The sequence below is a fragment of the Euprymna scolopes genome, chromosome 11, assembly GCF_053919585.1.
Source record: "Euprymna scolopes isolate OS-2025 chromosome 11, ASM5391958v1, whole genome shotgun sequence".
NCBI classification, from domain to species: Eukaryota; Metazoa; Mollusca; class Cephalopoda; order Sepiida; family Sepiolidae; genus Euprymna; species Euprymna scolopes.
Genome location: NC_136492.1, coordinates 46,105,634 through 46,131,528, shown reverse-complemented (window position 1 = coordinate 46,131,528; position 25,895 = coordinate 46,105,634). Strand labels below are relative to the sequence as shown.

The 25,895-nt window shown below is 33.1% G+C and overlaps 1 protein-coding gene across 2 annotated transcripts in view; it reads right to left on the bottom strand.

Annotated features, from left to right (window-relative positions):
• Positions 1-25,895, bottom strand: part of LOC145287850 (coiled-coil domain-containing protein 39-like) — a 2,493,216-nt gene that overhangs the window by 1,169,667 nt on the left and 1,297,654 nt on the right. For both annotated transcript variants that reach the window (XM_080135726.1, XM_080135725.1), the window contains exon 17: positions 6,069-6,175. In XM_080135726.1, the coding sequence (XP_079991852.1) occupies positions 6,069-6,175 (107 nt within the window). The remainder of the gene's footprint in view (positions 1-6,068; positions 6,176-25,895) is intronic.

Below are 25,895 nucleotides of genomic sequence, written 5' to 3'. Positions count from 1 at the left end.
AAGGTTGCAGACCGGAGGAACAAGGTGCAAGTGAGGTAGCAGACCAGGGGTGCAAGGTATAAGAAACAGTGCAGGCCGGAGGAGTGAGGTGCAAGCAAGGTTACAGGCCAAAGGAGCGAGGTTGCTGGAAAGCTGCAGGAGGAGCTGGAAGTCACCAAGGGCCGGAAAGGCTGCATGAATGAGTAGGAAGCTGCTAGAGTGAGCTGGAAGCGCTGGAGACTGGGATTGAGGTTTGCTGCTGGTGGATCTCAGGAAGTAAGCGGTAGTTCTTTTTGTTTTGTTTTTTTTACAAGGAAGTCACCACTTATCAAGGCCCGGAGGCCACTCGGGGATAAGGGTTATTGCATGTACAGTAATCAGTGGGATAATATTGTAGTAATCGCTAGTAATGAAGATCTGATAAAGTGTCTTACTAAAGGGGGCAGTTCAACAGCAACTTGTTTATGTTGGACTTGAAGACATCAAGTTTTAGTCAGGTGGAAAACAGGCAAATGGAAGAGAGTTTCACAGGTGTGCAGTTCTAAGAAAGAAGCTTTGTCCATGGAATCTACGTTTTGATGTAGCCGCAGTTTAAGAGTGGGGAAAATTACTCACAGTGGTTTCAGCCAGACGGGTGTTTTTCATGAAAGATTGGCGAGAGGGGACCAGAGATTGGAGCTCAGACGAGCACTTACCATGTAAATAGCGATAAAACAATGACAGGCTCGCAACGTCCCTTCTGTGGGAGAGAGGTTGTAGGGAAGAGAAAAGGGCATCCACCACCAGGCTACGAAGTCTATTTTGTACTCTGTCAAGGCAGGATAGACTGTTTTTAGCAGCTCCTACACAGATATGGCAGCAGTACTCCATCCTTGGACGTACTTGGCTTTTATATAGATAGAGAATTGCATCAGTAGTGAGATATCTACTGGAGAAGTAGAATGATCCCACCATTTTTCCAGTGGCCTTGGCAACATATTTGATGTAAGTGTTCCATTTCAGATCAGGAGTAAAGGTCAAACCCAGAAGCTTGTCAAAACATGGAGCCTCTCCAAGACGAGAGCCATTCATTTCAATTGATGCCAGATAGGGATCAGAGCGTTGATAATGTAAAGATAGAAGCTTGGTTTTAGATGCATTAAAAGTAACCAGCCACCTCTTCCCCCATTGTACCATGCGCTCAAGATCAGAGGAGAGAGAATCAGAGAAAAATTTGTCATTTGCAGCCTTTGATGTGTTGTCATAGATGGTCGTGTCATCAGCATAGATGTCAACAAATGATTTAAGTATGTGTTTTAGGAGATCATTGATGTAGATCAGGAAGAGAGTTGGGCCCAGTATTAATACTGTGGGCTTCTGATTTCTGCCCATCAACCAATACTCTTATGAGCCTACCAGAGAGAAATGATTAAATAATTGAGAAAACATTTCCAGTTATACCATAGCTAGAAATCTTGCAAAGTAGGCCTTTAGGCCATACCTTATCAAAGGTCTTTGATATGTCAAGAGCAATTGCTCTAGAAAGAAAGCCTTTGTCAAGAGATTCACTAATCCTATGAGATATAACTGTTAGCACATCTGCTGTAGATCTAGCAGAATGGAACCCATATTGCATGTCACTAAGAAGGTTATTCCTGCTGAGGTGGTTGACTACTTCTTTATTTAATATGGATTCCAGCAACTTACTCATGACACACAGGAGACTTATTGGTGTGCACTGAGAGGGAGATGACCTGTCATCTAAATTCTTAAATACATGACATACTGATGAGGTTTTCCAGGGTGTTGGGAAGCAATTCTCCTTACAACAATGCTTAAACAGTTTTGTAAGTATGGGAGCAAGTTCTGGTTGGAGCTTTTTCAACACTATAATTGGAATGCCGTCAGGGCCAGTTGCTTTACTGGAATCAAGGTTCTTGATTAGCTTGGCGACATCAGGCACAGATATTTGTATGTTGTATAGCATGTTGTCTGTTATAGGAGGAAATACGGGGAGTTGATGGCCTTGGTCGCATAGGGCAGAATTAGCTGCAAAGTTCTGAGTAAATAGTTTGGCCTTGTCTGATGCTGACAAGATGATCTCAGGTCCATTGATGATGGTTGGGATAGGACGAACGCTTCTGTTCAGGATTCTGTTTGCTATTTAACAAAACTGGTGGGAACCAAGCCGCTGCTCAGCTACTTTGGATTTAACGGACTGAGCATATAGCTTTCTTGCATTTTTTATTAATTTTTACAGTGGTTGCTGGCAGTCCTGAAAGCAGATTTAGTCTCAGTACATCTATTACGTTGGTAGCTATGGAAAAAGTCATTTCTGTGCGCGATGGCAGCAGCACATTCTGGGGAGAACCATGGCTGGCTATTAGGTTTTTGTTGACATTTTTTGGATGGTATGAATCAGTCTATACCTACAATTGACTATTCGGTCAGGTCTGATACTATAGAGGACACAGCCTTTTTAAACATGGAATGCAGAGGTAGATCTGATATAAATGTATGGAAGCTATCATAGTCAGCCATAGAGTTCTAATATACTGTATTTTGGAGAGGTACGTGTGAAGACTTGTTGCATTTCATTTTTATCTTAACTGATAGAACCGAGTGGTCGGAAGATCCCAGAGGAGATGGAACGGAACATAAAAAAAAAACTTATTAGCCCTGATAAAGGTCTGTTTGAACTGCTGCTAAGACGGCTGTTGGAATGGTGGATTTGGTCGATGTGACTGGTAGCATCAGTTCTCGCTTCGGGAGCCTCCTCCTACTCCCTAGCTGAGTTGGTCTGACTTGGCCGAAACGAGCTGTATTCATTTAACCAGTGTGATGTTAGAGGCGTCGCTCCCAATAAGACACACAAACGACTCTAATTAATTCTAGGACGAAATTCATGCAATCAAAAGTAGCTCAGAAGTTTGTTGATTCCATTTAAACTAATTTCGTCTAAAAGTAAAAAGTCGAATGCCTGAATTATTGGCGTTTTGTTGATATATTTGAGTTCCGACGTGGGCAGCAAAATTGATGATGAAAAGAGAAAAGGAAGGTGAAGTATTCACTGAACCCAGATATGTTTATACGTTTAGCTAGATTAGCCTATTGCGTTCTTTGTTTAAGGGAAAAGAAAGTGAAGAGAAACAGTAGGAGTGACGAACAAAGAAAAATGGAGATGGTGATTTTGAAACTGCAACAGTACACAACATAAGACATTCTAGAGTTGATGACTAAAAAGAGAACCACGTTAATCCAAAAGGACACTGAGAAGATAATTTCAAGCAACTATAGACTGATTACTTGCCAAAAACTATGCAGTCAAAACCTCGTGTGCAATTGTTTTTATGCTCCAGTGTTGACATATAAGTATATAAACGTCCATCAACTTATAATGTGCACAATTTGGTCTTCATCAGCGCATAGAAAGAAAAATCAATATTTCAACAGTTTTTTGGCCTACGAATAGGAACTTTCCAGTTAATACAATGCGTATGCATTTTTTTTCAACAATATATGCATAAAGTTTCAAGCACGATTTATATGCAGTTTTAGATTGCCCTTACATGTAGTAATCACTCAAATTATTTAGTAGTTGGTAGCCAGTTCATTTCCATGTAGCACATGTTTGTTTTTTTTCAATGACTATAAATGGGATACATTTAAAGAAAATATTTATTGCTCTATTATTTCACTACTGAGCTTTCTCAATGAGAACTTTGTTATTTTTTCTCATGTAATCACTGCCTCAAGTAATTAAATTACATATACACATATAAGCTATATATATATATCCCGCATTACACCAGACTAAATAAAAATAATAACAAAAATAGAAGATATATAAACAAATAAGTAAATAAAGGGGGGGGGATAAAAAAAAGAATTAAAAAAAGGAGATTAGAGTATAACTTATGCTTAATATAGAAAATATAAATCAAATATGAATCATGAGGAAACCTACTCTTGAAATATCAACAAACTAAACCAAATCAAATAATGAAACATATAAGGTTAGATTAAACAATTTTAGTCACAGTTATGGGGTGATTGTAAACTCATAAAGACAGTAAAGCATTGATAACAATAGATTTCTTAAATCTATATAGCTTAGAAGCGCAACATAAATATTACAATTAGATAACTGCGAAGTAAGATAGATTACAAGGATAGATCATATAAACAAAGGAAATTTTTTGCTTGATACTGTAGAAATGTAATGGTAAAACAAATACATAAATATAGTAACATAAAAACTTTTGGAGTGTCCCTCATATACAACCGTTTTTTTTTGCATCACAATTGTCTAATATGAATAGATGTAGTAAGTGTATACACATTGAAATTTGAAACTCGAACGCATCGACACCTCCATCTATAACTAGTGATGTCTTACCTTCACAATAATAAAAAGAGAAATTTATATGTATTTTTTTGTTTATGTATCGTTTGCACTACTTTGTCATCTCATAGAAATCTATTTTTTGCATATACATACATAAGTACAAATGTAAGTATATGCCTTTGTGCAAGTTAATTTTTAATTTTTGTTATATTTCGAGAATCGTGCAGTTATAGTTTTGTATAGTAAAGATTAGCAACTATTAAGCACAACTGAATTTGGAAAAAATAAAGAATTGGAACTTTTGCATTCAAAATATTTCACTTTATCACCTTTTGTCATTTTCATGTTCACCGATATTATGCATACATATATTTATATATCTATGCATATGCACATATTTTTTCATATATGGTACGAAACTGTAATGTTAAAAAACGTACAAGAAAGAATTTAATTCTGGTTGTGTGCTAGGAGTATTTAGTTCAAGGTTCTATAGACAGAATACTGAAAAAAAAATGAATTAAAGTTGATTCCAGATATTTTCAAAGGGATCTGTACAAATATCACATTCTTGTAAGACACACATATTGCTAGTTTGTGTATATGTGTGAAAGAGAGAAGGAAGTACTTTCTGAATAATTATTTTCTTTCATATAGTACATCACTCAATAAGTCCCAGACCTAACTATAAAACAACAGCAATTAAACATAATTTGACTTTGTTTATTAATATAGTCTCTCTATAGTGTTATACACTGACTCCAATGCGTCTAAGTTTGATACCGTTTTATAGGATGTTGAAAGCAGTAGTTTTGAGTATAAACAAAAACGAAATCTCTAGGGCATGTGTATGATAATTATTTTCAAAAACTTAGTATAATTAAAAAAAATTTTTTAATTTCTTGGAATGATTTTGTAAATTTCAGAAACAGTTGAAATATTTTATTTGAAATATCGGAATTATTTGAAGTAACCAAAACTGGTAATTACCAGGTTTTTCTTCTCATAATTATTGACATCTATAAATGTGGTTTTCTTCAGTCTTTGCTGGCTGTATAAAGTATCTTCATTTAATTATAATTTAGGCCTGAAGTTAGTATTTCTATTTGTCATAAACTCTAAAAAATATGAATTTATATTGAATGAATCAAACTTCAGATGGAAAATTTAAGTATGATGAAACATTGTTCACTTTTAACAATTATTAACTATTTTTGCATAAAATGTCTTATGTTCACAATAAAATAGAGAAATCAAATGATTATACACGTTTGTGATAATCATCCAAGACGTTCTCTCTCGTAGACCTGCCACATGGACCTTCGCCCTTGATCAGAGTAAAATATGATTCTGTTCGGTTTTAAGAAGTGATTATTTCCCCAGGCATTATTGCCTTCGCCAGGAGAGAGGATTAGTTTATTGTCTGTGTCCTACGACCCCCACCTTCTTACTGGGAAATGCTGGCAGGACAAATCACAACCAGTTTTGCATCAATCAAAAGAGAGATTGATTTATTCAAGGTGGTTTGAAGCGTATTTACTGGAGAATCCTGACGATTTCCATTTTGTAAATTTTTTAATTCATCCAGAGTGATCCCTATTTTGGAGAGCTGGCATCTCCACTATAAACTGACGTCACATCTAACCTTGCTATAGTGGGAAGCCGGTAAATAAACGAATTGCTGACCATAAAAATGTTTTGCAATTTAAATGGAATAATTTTTTTCAACAAGAGAACAACGTTTGTTAACTGTTAATTTTACCTGAATATCCTGTGTCAATTCTTTGGCTTGTCGTCGCTTGTGTCTTATTTCTTCTTGCACTGATCGGAGTTTTTCTTCCAACTGTTCTATTTCTGACATTTCTTCACCTGTTTAAATAATTTACAGATATTATTATTATTATTATTATTATTATTATTATTATTATTATTATTATTATTATTATTATTATTATTTTGCAATGTGTCTATTTTCGTATTCATCATATAGACAAAAAGAATTAATATGGACTCCAATGAAGTAATCTTTTCAGTTGCTCATGGAACGTGAGAAAATAAGTAAACATTAATGATTATAAATAGTATTTTCGTACAAAACAATATCTAAAAAACTATAATATAAACTTTAGTAGTTTGTTAAATTGGAGTAAAAAAAAAAACCTTTAATAATTATCGCGACTGTAGAAATTAAATTATCGAATTCATAAGATAAAACACTCGATTGAATATCAATACAGTGACAGTGAAAAGGATCATGATCTGCAAAGAGCCATAAAAGAAGTGATAGAAATCTGCCCTTTTTATTAGCAATACCAATACAATTACAATACATAGACAATGAATTAAAATAAATATTTTCCCACGGATTTCAATCAAATGAACAATTCTAAAATTTGGAAACCATCTTTTTAAAGTTATTATTTACTAGCAGGCCGTCTGGTGTTGCCCGGTCGTAAAATACGCTTAAATATGATATTTTAATTTATGCAGATTACATATTTATTATTATGAAGACAATTATTTATAGATTGTCATATTGAACCTAATATATAGTAGTGAGATCAAAACTAAAAATACCTATGTATGACTTGGGGTCCATCAGTTAGAATCTAAACCAAAATATATAACTTTCCACCCTCATTACCTAACCTCTAAACCACGCCCCCCTACACATATATAAAATTACCTGCCATCCTTTTTTTTAAAAGATGGAATCGCCCAATCGTTAAAGACAAGATTCAAGCAAGTAAGGATGCCCAGACGGTCTAGAGGGTTTTATAATTATATAGATTAACCATATACCCTCTAAGTTTTAGTAATGAAATAATATTTTATGCTTCATCATCATCCATTTTTAGAAGAAAATATTTTAATAATGAATGGATGTGTCCATGAAATCATTAACATTTGCTCATGAAAATTGATAGAAATGGACGTTTTTTTACTTATGTTCACCCCATGCAAGGCCATTTAGACAGAAAGGGGTACTATTTAGGACCATGTTCAAAGGAGATTTTGTAAGCAGATGAGAGAGATGCTGGGTTACATTACATTTAAATTTGTGCATGTTAATACAACCAGGGAAGCAGGTGATGATGAGGAAATTGCAAAGTCTTGCAATCCAAGGAAAGAACCTATTAGAGTAAAAGGTTTTTCAGCATCTAAGTGAAGAGGTGGGATTTTATTGCAAAACAGGTTTGTCAGGGGTATCTACATCGAGTGGAGTACAAGTATGATGGGTTTATCAGAGCACATTCTATTAAAATACTAGCAAATTCTAAACTCTTGAGCAAGATATTCTGGGTTACAATCTCTGGATCTTCTCCCTGTACAACATTCACAGCAAGTACACATGTCGCTTCCACCACTGCAAAAACTTCCCTTTCTTTCTCTGTGTTCGTAAGACTAAATGGAAATTCCATGAACAGAGCTTTTTCTTAGAACTTCCCAACTACTGAATACAATAGCAATGCGTCCCTGATGACTATAACAGTAATCTTCAAGTCAAATGCCAACAAATATTTGTCAAACCGTCCTGTTAAACAAATCTTATCCTTTTCACCCTATTTTCTTAAATAATATCATAGTATTGTTCTACATCCAATTGATAATTTCATTAATGCTAATCCTTAAATAGCCTTTAGGCCTTGATAAGCGGCGACTCATTAGAATATTTAAACAGATCAAGAAAACGTCTTCTTTTGGTAATCGAAATATTTATATAACTATAGCTGATACTTGAGACGATTGGATTAACAACTATCACATGCTCTGTGTGTGAGGGGTAATGGTGGCTGAGTGGTTAACGATATGAAGTGAAAAATATTCTTTGTTTTTTATTCCTCATTATTCTAACTGAAACCACTGTCAATAATTTTCCCCACTCATTAACTGTGCCTAAATCAAAACGTAGATTCCATGAACAAAGCTTCTTTCTTAGAAATGCATGCCTCTGGAACTCTCTTCCGTTTGCCTGTTTCCCACCTGACTACAACTTGGATGTCTTTAAGTCCAACATAAACAAATTCCTGATTAACCACCTCCTTAAGTAACACACTTTATCAAATCTCCAATACTAACGATTACTACGATACTATCCCATTGATTACTGTACACGCAATAACCCTTATCCCCGAGTGGCTTCCGGGCCTCGATAAGTGGTGACTTCTATGTAAAAAAAAAAAAATCTTTTCAATATGAGTGCATTTTAACGAATATCTTAGATGCAGCCTTTGAACATTTAAACGACGCAAGCAAAGCCGTTGGTCATAAGAGGAAACATTAAATTATTAAACATTATTTTTATTGTATTGAGCAGTTCATTCGATGCAGTTCAGATAATCGGGTCTTGCATCAGTGAGGGGGACGATACACGCAAAAGTTTTAGAGAAGAAGGCCCTGAAATGATGCATATTCTCTCCTGACAACCTGATATTATCTGGAGAATGAAATGAAATACCCCACAGAAAAAAAAAAACAATAAACACGATTATATACAAGTCTACATGTGAATAAACTAAGAAGACAAAAGCCCTAAAATGGCCCGTTTTCTCTCCTGATAACTGACATGGATTACTTCACAAGTGAAAACAGCTGAAAAACATGATTATATACAAACCTACAAGGTAAGCTGTTTCTTTAAAAACACAATATCTTCTGTTGTTTGCTTGCTTCATGGTAAGTTTCTGCTACTGTTCTGGTAGCAATTTTTATTTTTATTCTCTTTTGATATATACAGCATAATCAAGTTAAGTGACGATGAACATGGTCAACACCAGATGGGGAACCGTTCAGGAATGCTAATTGTTATATGTGGAAGGACGATCACATCTTACTGCAGAAACTAATGTAGTTATTTCACCTGAATGGGATATACCTGTGACGAACATTTAATATTCCACGGAAACTTCCCCCAGGGTAAATGCTATTGATCAATCACAAGTCATTAAGAAAAAATCATTTTGATTTTTACAAATATTATTTTCCTTAGTAATTTTGTATATTATTCTATTTCTACTTTGATTTAAGTCGTTTTCTTCTTTCTTTTTTGTCTTCTTGTTACTCTTTCTCAGACAAGCGATTCAATAAGGTTGACTTAAAAACTGAATCATAAAAATACTTAAATGAAGGAAAATCCAATTCTTCTCTTTTGAAACCACTGACATCTGACATTTTCGTGGGACTCCTCCACAAAAATACTATTTTTTTATCAATGCTTTCAAGAAAATATCTTATTTTCTCATGGAAGCTGACATTTATGAGCACTTATGTGATCGTTTCTTATTGCAAACCAACTTGACATGTCCACAACAGGCAACTAAAGTTTCACAAAAAATTAAAAAAAAAAAACACTCTTCACATTCAAAATCACAGAAAAATAGAAATAAAAAAGCTGAAAAATTAACTTTCACAAAATGTCAGGTCGCATCTCCATATGGTCATTCTGAAATCTAAACAGGAGTTGAAAATAATCGTGAATTTTGTTTCAATCTGTTGAAGATCTTTTGGCTGCTAAGTTTAAAGATGCCTCCAACATATGCCCAAAACCCAAACATCTTTCTTGATATCTCTATTTATATAAAGTTAAGCATGTCTATATGTTTATATATTCTTATATATATGATTCACTTTTAAATTAATTCACCAATCATTATAAATTTTGGAACAAAGCAACTAGGTGTAAAAGATAGTAATGTGGGTTAAAAGGGGTAAAATCCCTTTCTGAATATTCAGATACTTTCGATTTTTGTGAAATTTTAACAATATGTATTAAACGTCAATATTTCTCAAATTTCAGTCGTAGGAAATATTTTAAAGGAATTTTCAAGAGCATAATATGGACACAATTTCGCATTAAACAATTTAAATATTTCAGATTTACCTTAAATTTGATCCATAGTTAATGGTGACCAATTAAACAGAAAGTATTGAATTTCCATTCCTTTTTAAAACTCCTTAAGCTTAAACCTTTTATTTGAGACATTTTCTAGAATCAAAATACTTTAAGCAAAATCGGAATAAAGATTTTAGTCATAAGGTTTAATATGCTTATACCTCGATTTTAATCTTCGTACGGAAACATAATGATAGGGCCAAACTCTTCTATTTGTGGAATTAATTTTACCTGTTACGGGACGGATATTTTTCTAGTACATAAAGATAAGAAAGGATGTGTAATTGATCTAATATACACCGCTGTGAATACTATGCTAAATTCAAATCCAATTACATTGATGTCTATCGATTTTATACCGATCACTGGAGTTCAATTTGTAATACTCCAGTTATGTTGCATACCTCTTCATCATTTAATGCTAGATATTCTTGGTTTAAATGCTTCTATTCACATTCTCAGTGATATCCTAAGCTTAAGATCATAAAGGATCTGCATCTTTCAGCATCATAAACCTTTACACAGGCGATCCAGCAGATATTAATCATAAACTAGCTTGTAATCCTGGTGCTAGCTACAAAAACGTATAGATTTCCAACATACGAATTTTATAAAAAAATCGCCATATCTATTTTCTGACAAAACGTGCACCCGATCCATATTCCAATTGATTAGATTTCCAATTTCCATATAGTGAAGATGTATAAATCGATATATTATGACCAAATATATATAGATATAATTCATTTCTCACAAATCACAGAAACAACATATAGTATTATACAATATTATTGGTAAGTTTAAAGTATAATGCATTTGTAATAAATAGACTATGCTTAAATTCATTTATGTTACTTCCCTTCATAGTTAAGGATATGTTACTCTGTATTTTAAAACACTCTTAACAGATGGACAGAAATTGTCCTATTTTATTTCAAGAACTGTTTTTGCTTTATATGCAATAAAGTGAACCAATTATTGTTTGCAAAATGAAAATTTAATCAGTGGAGAGAAATATTGTCTTTTAAGTATTTCATTTCACGTGTATTTAGGGAACGTTTGTTCCGTAGACTGGTGACCTCCTTTGTTATCTTGAAGAAAATCCCCAGAACAAGGTTAAGCCTTTGATAACACTATGACAATCTATCATCTGTGTAAAAATGGGTGCAAAATATTCATTCGCAAATATTTAATCAAAATCAATTTTTATTTCACGCGACTAAACACTTTTGCATGCTAGCATGTACATATGCATACACCCATGCACATGTTTGTGTAGGTGAAAGCAAGTTGCTTGATATTTGCATTCTATATTGATTTATTCTGAAGAATTGTATTTCTCCATTCCTATTCACATGATATCTTCGAATTTACTGAGAAATTTCCATTAACAATGCATGTCTTGTGTTACATGGATCAAATATAATCTGTGAAATTTATTGGAAACATTTTAGCACTATCTACATTGATATAGCTACGGGAGGACACGAAAGAAAAAATATAAATTTTAGAATGTAATTGAACTTTAACATTAATTTTTAATTTTAAATGTTAAAAAATATATTTCTAATTCAGATACAAAAACATGCGCATATCATGGTCATATATATAACGATTACAACAGAAAACATGTTATATTTAAGAAAATAAAGAATATCAGTAAATCACTAAGAAATACATTTGCATCAGTGTGTTTTATATACATATATATTTGTTAATTAAATACAAGTTTTGAAACAAGTTATATTTGAATTATTGACTGATTGTTCGGTTTATTGGCCTTTCAATAGCTGCCGGTCATTTAAGGCCAAAGAAGTGCGGGTCAGTCTAAATAGAATAGGTATTCTTTGCTTTTCAGTATGTCAAGCTGAGTTTGGAGGGAGTTTTGTAAAGGAATGGGGTTGAATTTTTTTTTTTTTTTTTGTAAAGTAAATTTATATTTGGGAGAAAAGATTTACTTCTTTCAAGTAATTTAGAATTTTTATTTTCATTTATATTTTCGAAGAGATCTTTAATATTGTTAATGCTGTAATGTTTTTGGCGTAAGAGGGCTAAGTTGGCACAATTTATTAAAAAATGTTTAACTGTGCAATTTTCTTGACAGAATAAGCATTCGGGTGGGTTTTCTCCTTTCAATAGAGATGAATGAATGATATTTGTGTGCCTTGTTCTTATTCTTGCAATGATCACCTCTTCTTTCCGATTTAGCTTGGATTCGGAACTCCATTCTCCAAGTGTAGGTTTTATTTCTTTTAGCTTGTTTTTTTTTATGAGTGTTCCATCGTTGTTGCCATTTTGTCTTGATGTATAGGTTATAATCAGGATTTGGTTCCGGGGTTCGGGAAGGTGAGTCACTCTCTCGACAACAGCACGTTTCTGCCCTCTCCTTTTCCAATCGACCACACCTGGCCTCTCGCCACCAATGTCACACCGCACAATCCGAACGTCAGCAATATGAAATTCTTTTCAAGAGATGTTCACGACTCTTTTCTGTCTACCCCCCGCCCAGGGAATTTTTCCCAGCTTTTATATCCTCCGATCTAGAAAAAAAAAGGAAGAGACAGGGGGGAAAAAATAGCTTCTCCCATCATGCTCTGCCTTCCCAAGATGCCCTTCACATATACAAATGCGCTGGCCGTCCTTTCCTTCTTCTTTCCCAAAGAACGATGCAGATACGCCCGGTACGTTTCTCTTTTTTTTCTTTTCTTCTTTTCTAACCATATACCCCACAGGTTTATGGTTGGTTTTAAGTCGGTATAGGGGATCTTTATGTTGGAAATTTCCAGGTTTAGTGATTCTTTAGTTGCTATGTAAGCTCTTGTGTTTCCTAGGATGCCAATATGGCTTGGAATCCAGCATAGAATAATTTATTTTGGGATTTTAAAGTTAATCAAGTTTGTTTAATAGGTTTCTAATTAGCGGATTGTAAGTGGTCTTTTCTTTTAATGAAGTTAAAACTGATAAAGAGTCCAAAAATTTTATAAACTTGTTTGCTTGATCAGCACTTATGATATTTAGAGCCAGTTGTATTGCTAAGGCTTCAGCGCTAAAGATGGAAGACCTCTCAGGTTGGCGGTTTTTGATTTTTCTTTGCTGATAGACAGCAGAACTTCTGACTTTTTCTTTGGTTTTAGCTCCGTCGGTATAAATGTGTTCATAATCTGGATAGTTTCGAACAATATCATGTAATTTTTCCATTAAGATAGGTTTGATTGTGCTTGTTTGGAATGTTTGGAGAGGTTTAATGATATAGTAGTATGTTTTGTTTGCTCAAGTGGGTTTTCGGAGGTGTTGGATAGCCAAAGTTGATGAGTTTAGAAGATTTATAGATTTGGGAGATAATTTTGGCTTCGTCTTTTACTTCTTTCATGCGAAGACCATAAGGCTGGATTTTTTTTTGGAGGGGGGGGATAAAGTTTAGTGTCTTGCGTGAAACACACTCTGGTATATAGGTTTTATGTGAGTTTCGCGTAGTAAGATGTGAGTTTTGTGTAGTATTGTAGGGCTAATTTTGCCCATCTCATTTCTAGTGCAGGTTCATTTGTTTCTGTATAGAAACTCTCGACTGGTGTGGTGGTAAAAGATCCTAGTGCTAGTCGGAATCCTTAGTGGTAAGTTATGTTGAGTTCTCTAGTGTAGGATTTTCTTGTTGCACTGTAGATAAAGCAGCCATAGTCCAACTTAGATCTGTGTTTGGTAGTTTTAGAATGTTTTGCACTCAGCTCTCCAGTTTGTATGAGTTATAGTTCTCAGGAGTTGCATCCTTTGGTTGCATTTTTCCTTAAGTATTTTATCTGAGGTATGAAGGTGTGTTTTTTGTCAAAGATAATTTTCAAGACATTTGTATTGATCTGTAACTGTTAGTTTACTGTTGTTAATTTTTAGCTCAGGGTCAAGGTGCATTTTTCTATGTAAGAAGAAGTTGATACATTTGGTTTTAGTTTGAGAAAAACTGAAGCCGTTTTTAGTGGTCCAGCTGCTTATTTTGTTCATGCATAATTGTAGGTGTCGTTCAATAGTGTTCATATGTTTGGCTTTAAAACTTATGAGGTCGTCAACATAGATGGCATACTTTGTTCCAGTGTTTATGTTATTAGGTATATTGTTTATTTTTACATTAAAACGTGTGACTGGAAGAATTCCCCCTTGAGATTCTCCTATTTCCTGTTTTGGGGGCTTTGATAGGACGTTTCCTAGTCTTACTTGGAAGGTTCTGCCACTCAGGTAGTTTTTGATAAATGTTGGCATTCTGCCCTTCAGACCTAGTTCATTCAGGTTTTTTAATATTCCGTACTTCCAAGTGGCATCAAAAGCTTTTTCTAGGTCAAAGAAGACTGTTACCACATGTTCTTTATGGATGAAGGCTTCTCTAATATAGGTTTCCACATTTATGATGTGGTCAATAAGGCTTCTGCCATTTTGGAATCCTGCTTGGTGTTCAGAAATGAGTTTTTTCCTTTCTAGGTACCAGGTTACCCTTCTATTGATCATTTGTTCGAGGGCTTTGCAAGAGGACGGTAGTCTATAACGTTTGTGAGGTTTTTTAAAGGTTTAGGCATAGGCATGGGTATTATAATTGTGTGTCTCCATGTGTCAGGGAATTTTTCATTGATCCAGATATTGTTGAATATTTTGAGGAGGTATTCTTTTGTTTTCCTTGGCAATTCTTTTAGGAAGACATAGGGGATTTCATCAGATCCAGCTGTTGAACTATGGCTATTTTTGAGAGATTCTTCTAATTCGTGCATAGTGAAGATTTGATTGTAGTATTCAATGTTGTCTGAGTGAAAGTAAATTTTTTGCTGTTCTGTTTGGTTTTTGATGGATTGGAATTCTTTGTTCCAATTAATTGATGAGGATTTTTTTAGCAAAGTTTTCAGCTAAGATTTCAGCTATTTTTTCTTTGTAAGTGATTTTGATATTGTTATGGATGGTGTGTTTTTTTTAGCTTGTTTAGTGTATTTCCCAGTAATTTTGTTCATCATGTTTCATATTTCCTTAGGTTTGGTGTTTTAATTTAGTTGGCTGACATAAGTTTGCCATGTTGATTGTTTAGCTTGTTTAATAGTTCTACGAGCCTTAGCTCTACTTTTTTGTAAATTTCTAAATATTATGTAGTTGGTTGACTATTGACTTTTTTGAGTGCTGTTCATTTGATCGCTTCTTTACATTCTTTACTATACTAAGGCTCGTTGTATCTTGGTAATAGGGAGCTTTTAGGAATAGTTTTCTCGGCTATGATATTTAGAGTGTTGGTGAAGTGGATGATGTGTTTTTTCTTGTATTGGCTTCTTGCACTAGGTTTGTTCCACACATTTTTTAAAAGTCTTCCCAGTTGGCTTTATGTAAATTCCATCGAGGTGTTTTAGTATCATTTTCTAGTTCTTTGTCTTCTAGAATGGCTGGGAAGTGATCACTGCCACAGGTCCTGTGATATACTTTACATTCGTATTCTGTATAGATACTATGTTTGGATATGGTGAGGTTGATTACTGAGAGTGTTCTAGAAACAGGGTGAAGGAAGGTGTTTGTTCCATTGTTAAATAGACATAATTGGTTTTCCTCTAGAAAATTTCTATAATTTTACCTCATCTGCTTGTTTGTTTATTTCCCCATCGTTCACTATGGCTATTGAAGTCGCCCATGAGGATAAATGGTTTAGGAAGTTGTTGGATCAATATATTCAAATCTGTTTTATTTAAGTTTTTGTTAAGTGGCAGGTATAGAGAGCAAATTGTTAGTGTTTTTTTTTTTAGGCTGATAGTTACTGCAACGGCTTGTAGTGTTGAGTTGAGTTGAGTTTCGCTTTGGTTAATACAGGTGACCCCAAAAAAACAGAGGGCATTCAATTTTTTTTCTGAGCATTTTACAGTCAACGGAGAAAAAAAGGCCAAAGACCCTAGTGTTTTGATGTGATGTTTTGAATATAATAAACTAGTTATGACCAAAGTTTCCTTTCATTCGGACAAAATACTAAGAAACGGGGCCTAATTAGAGTTGGGGCCCGCTTTTTGGTGTCACCCTGTATTGTTGTTAATTAGGATGGATACTCCACCAAGAGCTCTGTTTCCTTATTTGTGTATGTAGTTGTAGGTTGTGTATCATTTTATATGGAGTGTGTTCTGGAATTTCTTGTAAGTCTCTTGTAGGCATCTGACTGCTGAGTGAAAAAAAGGCAATGAGATGATTCCGTTCGACAAAATTTGCTTTTTCACCCCTGACGTTCCATGAGAGGAATACTGTTTTATAGGTCATGGGTAATGAGGTTTTGATCATCTGTGATCTTTTCGACTATTTAATTAGAGGGGGGGGTTCTGTCGTCTATTTCCATTGTTTCCACCGTTTTAAATTTATTCTGGTCTGCAGTTCTTGCTTTTGACGTGGAGCAGATCTGTCTTTTTTGGATTTTTCATTTATTTTCCGTTTGGTTGGTGAGAGATTTGATTTTTTCTTTTTCCCAGGTGTACTAGGTTTTTGGATGTTGTTAGTTTCCGTGTTTTTTTTATTTGAAAGTTGTGTTCAGTTTTTGAGGTCTCGTGGGATTTTACTTTTGGCTCTTTGAGAGTTATTTTCAAGTACAGCTTGAGTTGTCAGTAGTTGCTGTAAGATGGCCCTCAATGCCTCAGCTCGTTCTTGAAGAGTCTTTAATAAGGTAGTGATTCCCTTTAGTTCTGTGTTTTCTGTTGCTTTTGGTTTGTTTTTGGTTGCAGCTGCATACAATCTACAGGGTGGTCAAAAAGTCAGGTAACATGTTAAAGGTAGAAAAAACAATATGATCCATTATAATCTCTATTCGTTTAATATTATTTGTTTAAATATTTGAGTGTAATATATAAACTACCCCTCCTGATTTCTGGCTTTGGGGCTATGTAAAGGATAGCGTTTATGGCAAGAAGCCTGATACAATAGCGTCTTTAAAGTTATTTATTGAAGAGGAGATTGCGCGGATATCAGCTGACATGATTACACGTGTTACACAATCAGTGGTTAATCGCTTCCAGCGATTGATAGAGAGAAATGGACGACAATTAACAAAATAAACATATTTCATGTTTGTTTCATTTTATATTTCAATGTATGGTACTTAAATATACGTGTATTGCTAATATCGTTTTTCTTTAAAATGTTACCTGACTTTTTGACCACCCTGTAGCTGGTTCTGTCATGGAGGCTGATTTGATGATCTTTCTGGCTTCAGTAAAGCTTATGTTTTTTGTATATTTTAATTAATTTATTCTTTTTTCTTTGATCCAGTTTTGGCAGAGATGTGAGTATGCTGGATGGTTTTCATCACAGTTTAGGCATTTTATGTTTCCTTGGTATTCTGTTTCCTGGTGTTCATTACTGCTAGATTTTGGGCATATTGAGTTATATTTGAAAGAATATTTTGCTCACATTAGGTTTTAAAAATTATATTCTTTAAATAATAGCCTACAGGTAATCCTAACGAGCCTGACTGTCAGTTGTTTTCAACTCTTGCATTAATTGAATGTTGAATTTTTCAATCTTTAGTTAGAATTCACTCCAGACAATTGGGTTGAAAGTTTCCTGATTGAAGCTTAAGGATCATGCCTAACATTTGCAGGAGCACGAGCAATAATGTTTGCATTAGGAATTATTTTTTATCTTCCAGGTAATGGTTGATCTGCCACACATCATGTCTCTGTATTTTTTTTTTTAATTATGCTTTAATTGCATTTTAACTTGCAATTGTTCTTTTATTTAAATGATGCTTGTAATCTGCCTGCATTCTAATTATTGACACCGACTTACGTAAACTTGCATAATTCGTATTCTCTCCTATTTGGGTAATGAACCATTTTAACTTGGAGGTTAAAAAATTAAACAGATAACTACAGAACTTATATGTATATATATTCTGTAGATAAGATATATCCAAGATGTATTCTTTCTAATAAAACTTGTTTAAAAACTGTACATTTATAAGTTTTTCTTTTATTAACTAATGAAATCGGTTAGAATATATAAACACATATGCACATACATACATATATATATATATATGTATATATACATACATGCACACACAAATATATATACACACATATATACATAAATATATACATACACACAATATATGCACACACATTATATATATATATATATATATATATATATATATATATATATATATATATATATATATATACGAGTAAAAGTACCCATCGTTGACTGAGTTCAAAAACAGCCTACAAAAAATGGACTCTGATTTATGAAAGTATGATAGGTTATGAAAAGGAAGGGTTGTAAAGAGATAGCTTCGAATTTGGGGGTATCAAAACCAAAGCAAAATATGATGAAAGTAAAAATAAAATAGATAAACCCCATAATTTATTATACCATACCTATTCACACTGAAATTTATTATACCATACCTATTCACACTGAAATACTTATCGCAATATTCTGTGGATCTATATTAAAAAACCTTGTTAAACTTTGTGACATATTTCCATTCTATGGAGGTCAGGCGTGAACGAACACCCCATAATTTTATTATACCATATTTCTTCAAACTGAAACAATTATCAAAGTATACTTACGCAGATAGATATGAAAAGACTTTATTAAAGTTTGTGCCTATTTCCATTCTATGGAGGCAAGGCGCGAACGCAGACCCCACAATTTTATTATACCATCCCTATTTAAGTTAAAACATACTTATCAAAGTATTATTATGTACATCTATATCAAAAACACTTGTAAACATTTTTTTTATATTTTTAATTCTTTTATTTCTTTGTGGACCAGGCGTGTACGCAGACCCCACAATTTTAATAAATCATCATTATGCCAGATCAAACATACCCATTCCTGTGTTTCGATACATCTTCTATCACTATATGTGATCAGTTTTCTATAATAGTCAACCATATAGGAGTCTATTCGTGATCAGAGACACACACACACACAGACATTCAGCTTTATATATATATGTATATATATATATATATGAAGTACAAGTGTGATTGGCGAGTTATCTGAGTTAATCTGTTTATCTCTGTTTATAAACAATGCGAAATGAGATAGTGCATTGATGGTAATAGATGCATAATTGGGATTTAAAAAGCATTGAATCTCTTTGTGAAATTGTTTTTTTAACATTAATAAAATTTATGTTTTCTTACATAAGACATGCTCACACACTTTTTCAGATTTACATACATTCGAAAATCAGCAATAGATATAAATTATTCATATATTTATGTAAACACGGCTTTTAAAATAGACATAGCTCGAACATCTACAGACATAAAATTACAAATATTTTATCACAACCAAATATAAAAGATACTGTTCTGCTACCTATTATTATATTAAGATTAATATTACACACTATACAAAAACGGAGGAATGTATACATATATATATACACACATTATAAAAGTAAAGTAGTCTGTGTGTGCGGGATGGTCTAAACAACACTGTCAATATTTGGTTGGCAGACTTGAAATTTTATATATGGGTATCCGAATCTGTGAAACAAATTTGATTTGGTTTTTAGCCAGAAAAATGAGCTATTAAGGGATCAACATTGAAAAATTTTAATTTGACTGGTGTAATGCGTATCTTCTATGCAGGTGCAAATATACATTTATATGTTTAACTGTGTTAATTTGTATTGATATGCAAGTCTTCTTGGGTCGGATCGTAGCAAATAAAATTTTGATTTTGATTTTAGCTGATGGCACCCAAGTCATATATATTTTTAAAAAATTTTGAAATCACTACTATATATTGGGTACAATATAATAATCAATAGAGAATTGGCACTATAATAATAAATACGAAATTGCATAAATTAAAATATCATATTTAAGTGCATTTTACTCTTGGCAATGTCGGTTAATCTGCTAGTGTGTGTGTGTGTGTGTGTGTGTGTGTGTATATATATATATATATATAAGAGAAAGTAAATTAAAACTAAGCTGAACTTTACAATCAAAATTTATTATTATACTGAATACTCCAAAAAACAATTTACAAAGTCCTTATTCCACAGAGTTTCAAAGAATGCTATTCTTATTATTCTTCTCATCATAAAAAAATCAGCATTCTTTGAAACTCCGCGGAGTAAATTGTTTTTTGGAATATTCAGTCGAACAATAAATTTTGATTGTAAAGTTCAACTTACAGTTTTAATTTTCTTTCTTATGATAAGCTCTACTCTCTATTGCGTATTGAGCTTTTTTAATTCGGTTGGGATTAAATTTTCTATATATAAATACTGTTATTTATATTAGTTTGAGGTTTACCATTGTGTATATCAGGTAAACACTACTTTGTTTTCCTTAATATATATATATATATATATATATATATATATATATATATATATATATAACTTGAATCATAACTTAATTATGCATCTATATCGATTAGAAAATTATCTCAAAATATCGGACTTCAAAGCCTGTAATTTACAAAAATATGAAGCAACATATTTAAAATGACTATATTAATTTCTATGTGGGGGGCATAGGGGCTGGAAAATACCATGATTCAACTATTTTGTACAATAGTGAATTCGATTTATAAAATGTAAAATTAAATTTTACTTTACAAAATAAATTTTTCGTGCAATTAGAAATCATTTTCTTAACAATGTAATGCGGGTCAATCAGCATAAAGTAATAATTTAGAAAATATACAAGTTCACTGAATAGACATTATGACGATTCTGAATTGTTTTTACCAAGACAATTTCATTTAATACATTTCTCTGAAACGCATTGCTAATCGTGATTGTTATGTTCACAACATTTCAGACGATGTAATCTCCAACCTTTCTTTAGGTGAATCTTTTGGAATTTGAGAAAATTCTAGTCAAACTTTATAACATCTATTCGAAGCTGTACAAATTTCAAATTGAACTGTTTACTTAATCTATGGAGGCAGATTGTTCTCATTCCGTCAGCCATGACTAAGTAGAAGTGATAGTATATATTATTGCTACTTATTATCGCTTGGAATAAGGATTGAACCTTCAACCTCTAGAAGACTGCCATTTTAAACTGATTACTAATCAACCCACTTAGCTGTTACGTCATTGGTGTTGTATGAACTTTGAGAGCTTTAAGACTAATCTTGTCTCTATGTGTCATTAGTTATTACTAAAAAATTTGCTGTTTTTTTATCCTTGCCGAGATTTTAATTTTAGTTTACTATTTGTAATTATTGGTTCCTATATTCAATTATATACCAAGTTAACCATTTTTGTTCAATATATAACAATGTTTAACTCTCCACAATCTTTACTTTATCCCAGAAAGGCTGATAGTTTTCATTTTCTCTCCCTATCCAATTTCAAAGAAAAAATTTTCTGATCATAAATTTAAAACAAAATAGTGTTTTAATTAATATACTTGCATAATAAATGATATTTCAGACCAATTTTTCACCAAAAAAAAGGGGGGGGATGTTGTTCATTAGAGGCGATGTTTTGAAGTCTACCTTGCTTTGTTCCTAAAACATTATATGTAATGAATAACCACTTGCTTTTCGATGAAGAATTGGTCTTCAAAGGTTGTTCAGGTATTACATTACATGTGTATATTGCAAAAAAGTTTGGTGGTTTCTTATTTATCTAAACAACTAATATCGAGTTTTGACTGTAAAAGAGAGTTTTTTTTAAGTTATTTAGTATTTTATTGTATTTTAATTAAAATGTATAGTAAATAACTGAAGTTTTTCTTCAAGTAATATGAAAAACTACCTGAAGAGCTTGGTGAGCAGCATTTAGATAAACATCTGACAGAACACTGACGTTACGAAATTGTTTATATTGGCCTTCTTGTACAGTAGCACTGTTTTAACTGACCAAGTGGAAGTCCAACACTCAAGTTTCTGATGGCAACATCAGCATTGTCAACCTGTGCAAGATCGATCAAGTCAACAGCTGTGTTTATCTCAGTCAGAAACTTGTTATAAGCACAAGCTGGAATTCAGAAAAAGGGCAAACTGGACGATACACTTTCATTACAGAGCTAGCCAACAACAAGATGAATGACTCAGACATAAGATCCAACATATTCAACGGCAACGTGCTGCCGGCCTCGCTTTACATGTCAGAAGCTGGCCATTACCCAGCACTCAGTTGATTACTGAATGGCTGGCCATCAATCGGATCAGCAATAAGCATCTGCAGGTGATAGACATGGGCTAATCAACTGACAAGATGGCAAATGATTACTAAGTCGCTGCTAATCAACATCAACCACCCATTTAGTCGAAACGTTGCTACAGTTTGCTGAGATAAGATCTGGTATGGAATTAGATGGGGATCATTCAGCACAGATATGCAAGGACCATTCATTGTGATTGCACTGACGAAATATTGGCCAACCATGACTGATGAAATAAAGAAAGACGAAGAACACCAAAAAATAGTAATTATTCTAACTAGCCCATGATACTTTTTCTTCTTAACCTAAAAATAACTGAATTTCTATACACTATAAAGAAGAGAAACAAAACATTGAAATTGTTAACAAAAATTATTATTATATATAGTAAAGGTTTTAGACAATGAAAGTTTTCACAGAAATGTTGAGCCAAACTTAGGAATAAATGTAAAACAATATTTTTTAAATCATGTTTATTTTTAAAGAAGCACTTGTAGTTCCAAATTCCAACATTTTAAAAAGAATAATTTTAGAATTACGTCAAAAATAATATTTTTACTTATTCATAAATTTTGCCTACAATACTCAACATGCTCTATCTGAGGAAGTGTTAGTTGATTGTATGAGTCAATACATAAGTTTTAATATGTCCAATACTTTTGGGTTTGAACTTTGTTAAGCTTAACTTCAATTGTGTACTTTTTATTTTTTACACACTTTTTATCATGTAAAACACACTAAGATAGGAGAATTTCAACTCCGGCAGATAATGCACCAGACCTATGCCTAGTCATTCTTAGACATGAAGGACTGCAAGGAATGGAATGGAATCGAGTAATTATGTTCCTGCCTGATCTCTTGCACTATTAATGCCCCCATGTTTATCTCATAAAGACATTTCTAGAGTATTTCAGGTAGTGTACAATCTCTTTTTATAAGATTATGTGATTAAAGATCGAGTGCACGATTGTAAATACAAATATGCATCATTTGTAAAATTTAAAAAACCAAAATCGATTAATAATTTATTTTAAAATAGTTAATTAAAATAAAAATGTAATAAAATCCTATTAACAAAGTAAATTCAGTAAATAGTTTTATCAACAGTTGGTGAGTAAGTAGATGTTTATACCACTTACACTTCGTGCATAAATAAACAAGATATTCGATGGAATTTAAGAAGGAAGATTAATTTTAAGGACATATAATCTCAATTTATATTGAAATACATGAATATTCATACTATATTAGTTGTCTGAAATGATTATATATAGTTACCCTCGTTTTTACCCCCTTCAATAAAAGAAAATTCTTCGATACAGCTCTTAACGAGTGAGGGCGAAACCGGTCACATGATTTTTCTTTCTCATTATTTTTATTTGTAAATATTAAGAAATAATTCTTCCCTTCCTAATTAGGATATTGAAATTTTGTATGCTTCCACAGATTGTGAAATTTATATATGTGTAGACAATACAATTAATCATACAATGCAAGTTTGCATTTGTATGCAAGTTTAGAAAGTTTAAACTAGAAATTTATTGTCATTTATACAAACTGATGATTTTATATTATTTTTCCTAATTCAATATGATTAAAAAAACTCATCGTTCAGAAACAACTAAAAAAGAATCTGCTATTCTAAGGTTATTTGTTCAAATAATAAGACTGAAGTTTTTCATGTAAATATTCAGATTTGTTCCAGAAAACCGAAAATATTAAAACATAAAATGATATTTCAAAATATTCGAAAAGACAAAATAATTTGATAAAATGTATTTCTAATATAATTAAATGATGTCAATATTAAATTGTCGACAAAACTGAGAGGAATTCATCTCAGAATAAAAGTAAATAAAATCAGTAATTTTATAAAATGAATAATTTTTAAAGACCATCTGCAACTTCTTTTTCACAAGAAAATCAGAAACACTTCATTCTTTTACCGAGAAATATTTTTTAAGAAAATTGATTATGGTTTATCAAACGGAAAAACAATAGTAGAACTTCAATTGTTTTAGTAACTAAAAATATTTTGACATTCTAAAAATATAATATTACAGAAATTTGGGAGTTTTTTTTTTACACAGGCATCACCACATTATCAAAGCCAAGAGGCCACTCGAGGATAAGGGTTAAAGAGTGTACAGTAGATATTGGACAATATAGTAACCAATTCGGTAAATTTGTTAACTTATATGGAACGGCTCATCAAGAACTTGTTTACATTAGACTCGAACACAACCATATTGTAGTCAGCCGGAAAGCAGGAAAACAGAAGACAATTCCACAGGCGTGCAGTTCTAAGAAAGAAACTTTGTTCATGGAATCTACATCTAGGTTTAGGCACAGATAAAGAGTGGGGGGAATTATTGATAGTGTTTTCAGCTAGTCTAGTGTTTCTTGTGAAAGTTTGGCGAGGGGGGACCATAGACTGAAGCTCAGTCGAACACTTTCCATGAAAATAACGATACATCAGAGACAAACTTGCAACATCTCTTCTGTGAGATAGAGGTTGTAGGGAAGAGAAAAGGACATCTCCTACGAGGCTACAAAGTCTATTTTGAACTCTATCAAGGCAGGACAAGTCCTTTCTAGCAGCTCCTGCCCATATGTGGCAACAGTATTCCATTCTTGGATGTATCTGGCTCTTATATAGATAGAGAATTGCATTAGCAGTGAGATATCTACTGGATCGATAGAAAGATCCCACCATTTTTCCAGCGGCCTTGGCAACAGATTTGATGTACATGTTCTATTTAAGATCAGGAGTAAAGGTCAAGCCTAGAAACTTGTTAAAACTTGAGGCCTCCTGAAGACGAGAGCCATTCATTTCAGTTGACGCCAGATGTGGATCAGAGTGTTGATGATGTAAAGAGAGAAGCTTGGTTTTAGATGCATTAAAAGTAGCCAACCACTCTTTTCCCCATTGTACCACGTTCTCAAGATCAGAGGAGAGAGAATCGGAGAGAACTTGGTCGTTTACTGTCTTAGATGTGCTACCATAAATGGTAGTGTCATCAGCATAAATGGCTACAAATGGTGTAAGGATGTGATTTGGAAGATCATTAATGTGGATCAGGAATAGAGTTGGGCCCAGGATGGACCCCTGAGGGACTCCAGCATTAATACTGTGAGCTTTTGATTTTTGCCCCTCAACTACTACTCTTATGAACCTATCAGAAAGAAATGATTTAATAATTGAGAAGACATTTCCAACTATATCATAGCTAGAGATCTTGTGAAGTAAACCTTTATGCCATACCCTATCAAAGGCCTTAGATATGTCAAGAGCAATTGCCCTAAAAAGGTTGCCTCGGTCGAGAGATTTGCTAATCCTATGAGATATAACTGTAAGCACATCTGCTGTAGATCTAGAGTTACTAAGTCAAATCAAATTTACCAACAAGTAATATATGTTGAATATTTGAGTTAAATTAAAATTAAATTTACTAAGTGTTCAATCTTCACAAACATCTTAGCGACTTTATCTGGATTCCTACGTGTGGACTGTGTCATTATTTTGGTTATAATTCATATTTATAACTAA